The sequence below is a fragment of the Rhyacophila brunnea genome, unplaced genomic scaffold (genome assembly GCF_057557595.1).
Source record: "Rhyacophila brunnea isolate RB1 unplaced genomic scaffold, BYU_Rbru_1.0 scaffold_16, whole genome shotgun sequence".
NCBI classification, from domain to species: domain Eukaryota; kingdom Metazoa; phylum Arthropoda; class Insecta; order Trichoptera; family Rhyacophilidae; genus Rhyacophila; species Rhyacophila brunnea.
The window spans coordinates 37,969,154-37,974,774 of record NW_028232816.1 but is presented as its reverse complement, the minus strand read 5'-3'; the positions used below and the strand labels follow the sequence as shown (position 1 = coordinate 37,974,774).

At 34.9% G+C, this 5,621-nt stretch overlaps 1 protein-coding gene across 1 annotated transcript; it reads right to left on the bottom strand.

Moving 5' to 3' along the window:
- Positions 1 to 1,002: 1,002 nt before the first annotated feature.
- On the bottom strand, positions 1,003 to 5,406 carry LOC147074677 (uncharacterized). The gene is made up of 4 exons (XM_085943691.1): positions 5,250 to 5,406; positions 3,534 to 3,620; positions 1,683 to 1,793; positions 1,003 to 1,566 (listed from the first exon to the last, which is right to left on the bottom strand). Exons 1-4 carry the CDS (start codon positions 5,336 to 5,338, stop codon positions 1,515 to 1,517), a joined length of 339 nt encoding a protein of 112 aa, XP_085799817.1. The 5' UTR covers positions 5,339 to 5,406; the 3' UTR covers positions 1,003 to 1,514.
- Between the last annotated feature and the right edge of the window lie 215 nt (positions 5,407 to 5,621).

The window sequence follows — 5,621 nt, the reverse complement described above, 5'->3', positions numbered from 1 at the left end:
TGGTGTAGGCGTAGGTGTAACGACTGAGGTCCCTTACCTGTACAGTGTCGTTAAACCCACCATAAGTGAGTGGGAATCCGACATAAATAATGCACATTAGAATACAAATTGGAGACGGTGTTGGTTAGTTTTTAAAATTGAATTACACTCTGCACAAACAAAACCGTAAGTGCATACATAAGTGAAACGGCAAATCATCGCAATACCATACTCAGTCGATATTCGTCAGTCGCGGTTCGTCACGCAACCGCTTTGGACGTCAAAGTATAACTTTTTTTTTGTAATGGTGTCGCAAGAATATATTCTTATATCGTGTAAAGATGACTAAAAAACGTCATGCCTGGGGCCTTATGTTCTAACTTGTGACATTAAGTCACCCGACGACATGACGTAATTGTGACGTAAGCCAATACACGGTTGAGGCAAGCCACCCAACGCACACAGCTCAAACATGCTGAAACACCTATTTGTGTATGGGGACAATGGATAACGCCAGTGTTTGAGCGGCGTTAATTTCTCGAATGCTATTATCACTCCGGTAGTACGTCACAATGATGTCATATGACGTCATGTCGACCGGGCGACTGGGACTCGCAAGTTCTAACATAAGGCCCCTGTACCCGAAAAAGAAAACATGCAATGAATATATTATTATTATTATTACTAATATAACAATAAACATAACACAAAATGGACGCGCAGCATGCGTCATTAGTTCAATCCGCGCGTCACATAGTTACGATCTTTTTAGACCATGCCTCGACCTTAATATTAAACATAATTTGAAAACATCTTTGATATTTATATCTACTAGAAAAAACCGCTACCGATATGTTGAATTTTAAAAACTAACCAACACCATCTGCAATTTGTATTCTAAATTCAACAAAAATAAATAAACAGGTTATGACTAATAACAAAGTGTGCACTTTATCTCAGATTGCCACAGCTAACTTCTACTCTTCGTCGAGCAGGGAATGGCCAGGGAAAAAAAACACACCGAAGATTTAACAATTTATTTATCACAAAATAAAAAAATAGTAATAATAATACACAGGAAAAAGAAACAAAAAATGGTCTATGTCAGGTTTACATTTACACAATAAGAGTTACATGAAGGTGAATTTAACATTCACAATTAAAAGTAAAGTATTAGTTCATAGTCAATAGAAGTTAATAAACTGTCCCCCTATACTGGGAAGTGATCCACCTCCCTGCACACTGTTGACTAGTCACTTCTGATTGACTAGGCCAAGCACTGAATCTAGCTGGCAAGAAGCTAGTGCCCAGCACGCAACACGGAATGTATCCTGGAAGGTGGCATTGTCTCTAGGTATAGGTTTGCAAGAAACTAAGTACAATGTATTGTGTTGGCTGAGCTTGCGGCATCCAATGGTAGTGGTTGCTGGAACAAATGGCAGCAGGGCTTCTTGGAGATGGAGACTCCCATTACTCCTACGATGCTGGCGGTCTACGCCAACAGTTGGTCAAAATGAATGAAATAAATACATATTCTACTTTCTGGGTCGCTTCACTCTCCTCCGTACCACCGGTCCTGTAGTTCGCCTACGGAATTTTTAATCAAGTTTTACAAAGTGTTGTCACAAAAATAAATAATATAAGATATTATGAATCATGTGAAGTACTGATAGATTAGATTTTTTTTTAAATTTGAAGCGTACTTGCGAGATGTGACTTCCTCCGTTGGCGTATCTGAAAACGGAGACGGCACGATCACCGTCGGCGCATCTGGAGGCGGAGGCGGCAGCTGTGCAGGTGCGACATCGTTAGCCCTGAAAAAGAATCAATTAAGAATGTAGTATTTTTTATTTTTTTTAGTACAAGGTGGTTGTTAGTAATTTTGAACAATCACAAACACCCAGGCATTGAGAAAAATACAAATGTTTTTGTCATGACCAGGAATCGAACCCAGAACTCTTGGGTGGAAGGCCAGCGCCTTACCCACTGCACCACGAGACCCGCCTAAGAAGAATGTAGTATTCTGATTAAATAAGTATTTCTTCCTTCAATTATGTATATATAGGTATGGTATGGTATTCATAATATCAAATCCAGCTCCGTTGTTTAGTAAAGTTATAGGTTATTGTTTTATAAATCTGAATTTTAACAATTATAATTATATTCATAAAATGCATGTTCTACCAAAAGAACATATTAATGTCCTATTAGATGGAATCTTAGGTGAAGATTTCCTCAACAAGGTTGAAGCCGAAATTAAGTTATAAAACAAAGTGTTTGTCATTTCAAGAATTAAGTAATTCCATTTTATGTTAGAAGTGATGGATCGTCTAATCCAAAATATAATGGATATATTTTTATGTTTCAACCTAGGTCAGAAATATTTGTTGAATTTACTGTTTTAAATCCTGAAATTCGGGAAGTATTTGTTCCGGACGTAAAATTATTAGATGGTGTGTACGTATCTAGATGTATAATGTCAAATATAAAAAATGCTATGTTTTTGTTGTTCGCTGATGACTTGAAACTCTTTTTGGAGGTTGTCACCTTGGACGATTGTCGTCAGCTCCAACTTGATATAGATAATATTATATTAGATTGGGGCAGGCGTAACAAACTAAAACTTTTATTTAATTCTTTAGTTCGAAACAGACTTGAGAGTGGGTCTATTGTTTGGGCACCGCATCAGTTGAAGTATAGCCTTATGGTGGAGATGGTTCAGAAGAAATTCTTGAGACTCCTTTATTTGAGGTTGTACGGATACTATCCGTGGCTTTATCCAACTGACTTTCTCTTAGGCATGCTTACATACTGCAGTTTGCAATTTAGAAGAAATCTTTATTTGGCTACGTATTTTTTTCGACTTATACGAGGTATAAATGAGAACTCTGCCATTCTGGGCAGTGTTGACCTGTGTGTCCCTGATAACTATCTTAGAAATAGAGAACATCAGTTGTTTTTTCTCCCAAGGTGCAGAACCAACCTGCCACTGGTGATGCCAATTGGGAGGGCGATAACTATGTTCAACGAAATTGCTTCGGGTGTTGATATATTCCACCTACGTGAGGATGAGTATAGGTGGACGTTGTTTTATAAATTCTTAAAATAGGGTCTGCTTAACTCATCCGGTGTACTTCCTTGTACCTATCTAATTAATATTTTTGTATGTACATATTTCTACGGTTTAATAACATACTATCTATCTCTTTTTTATGTAACACTTACTGTTTTAAGTATACTTCTTTGTTTCTATATGTCATGTTGTGAGCGTCTTAAACTTATAATTTGTAATGTCCACAATATGTTTAAAAAAATAAATTGAAATTAAATTGAAATTGAAATCAACTCTAGTTCAATAGCTTTTGCAAGCGTTTTAAATACTTACCTACTACAGAAAAGGCAGTGAAGTAGTGAAGGTAAAACATTTATCTCATCGATCCAATAAATAATCTATAGAGATATAGAATTACAAATTAAATATCTATTTTTCATAGTGTCAAATAATAGCAAAGTCAATCAACAAGCTCAATGATAATTAATATTATAATAGGTACCTAGACGATCGCCTCTCGGACGATCCTCTTGGAGTTTCCTCTGCAGGCCTCCGGGAGGAGTTTGGTGGATGACGAGCCTTTTTCTTTCTAAAGCCATAAAACGAATGAAATTAGTATAATACATAATTATAAAAATATAAAACTGAACACATTACCTTGAAATCAATAAGTAGATGTTACCTATTTTATTAAATCCCTTATTATCATTTTAAACATGACTTCTCAATATATTTTTCCACTGTAAATACATAGACAAAAGTAATACAAGACATAGCTTATAATTAGTATCTTTAGAATTATCTTCAAATGTGTTAATCTTGCCCATTTTTTGAATAATAAAATGCCTAATTCTTGTCAAATTTGGGATCACAGAGATTATCAATATAATTTTTTATCGTGAATATTTTACAAAAATTATCTCGTGATAAATTATACTAATGGTTTTATAAATGCGTTTAAAAATTAATAAATGTAAAAAATCTTAACACCACTGCACAGTTATGTACCGAAATATGACTATATTCTAAAACATTAGAGCGAGAGGTTTAAAAAAATATTATTTTATGTAACAAAAATACTTTATGCAGTCATCAAATGTTTAAAATAACTATAAAGGATAATAAGGCTTCAAAATTATATAAATAGATTATCTAAAACGTTTAAGGAGTGTCCAGGATCATGGTTTGAAAATACAATAAAAACTCAATTTTGACCTACGACGAGCATGTGGGCCGTTAAACTAGATATAGGTTTTCATTTTCATGCATAAGTATTTTATCTACAAATAGTTAAAATCAGATGTTAATATACATAATAATGCGGGAGATATCTTTACTAAAAAGCCGCCTGCAAGACCTAGCGAGACAGACTGGCGACCGCCAGCTGGGTCTGCTAGTCTATTATTAATGACCCTCAAGAAACCGATGTGTTTCCATGGCAACAAGAGTTTTAAATAAAAAGCATTCAAGCCATTTTCACTTGTATATATCTCATTTATTGGAGTCAGAATTATCTGAAATAATAACAATATTGTTTAGTTAACAGGGCTAAATTTTATATAAATATTTCCAATAACGTTATTTTGAACAATGTTCCTTATTCTCGCCTGTTTAGAGCATTTTTACACGAAGGATTATGCATGAGTGTCTTCGTGTCAAAGGTTACATTATATTTATTTTAATTTTATGAAATGCATTGGCGAACTCTAGTATCCTATGCTGATTTTTCAAAACGGTGAATTTTATTAATTTAAAATGTTTGAATTTCATTCGTGGAAATGATTTTCACATTATACTTATTGTCTACGCTTATAAGAGCGGTTTTGCCATGGTTGTCTATGCTTAAAAAGTGGTGATTGGATGGTTTCAGGTAAAGACACTGATGACGTTTCTAAAATTTCTCTGTAGGCTTTGAGAAAACAGAGCCACCTTCTGCATTAATGATGTATTGATATCGTTAATGCTTGTTGCACCAGGCGCAGCCAAAGCCCGGTGCAGCGCGTTCCCCCACCAAACACTGCCTTTATGCAATACTAAGTCGTTCTTCAGGTGAGATAGTTTCACGATGATTTTCGAATGTCATTTGTGAATTGTGATGAGGATCAACATTTCAAAACATTCACTGGTCATTCGAAAATAAATATACCTAGAACCGTTTTTCATCTTTCCGAAGTTTTGCATCAAAGTACATCTCCATTTGCATCTAAAATCTCCATACTTATTTCGTTGTATCCTGTCCTCATCCTCAGCTAGAAAGTATAGTAATATAAGCGCTTCTTCTTCATCCGATGATATTGATGAATACATTCTGAATTCTGACTTCTGACAAAAATTAACCCGCTCAACCGCCTGTTACTTGACGTTCATTTGACGTTAGTCCCAGTCAGTGTTGCCAACTTTGTCTATGCTGATTATAGTACAAAGGCGTAAAAATTATAGTATTTTGGTATATTTGGGCTAAAATTATAGTATTTTACATTTTTCGCAGAATTAAAATTATAGTATTGTACTATAATTATAGTACGGTTGGCATCACTGGTCCCAGTGTTGCCATATTTTGAAAGTGGAATTATAGTACAGAGCCTCAAAA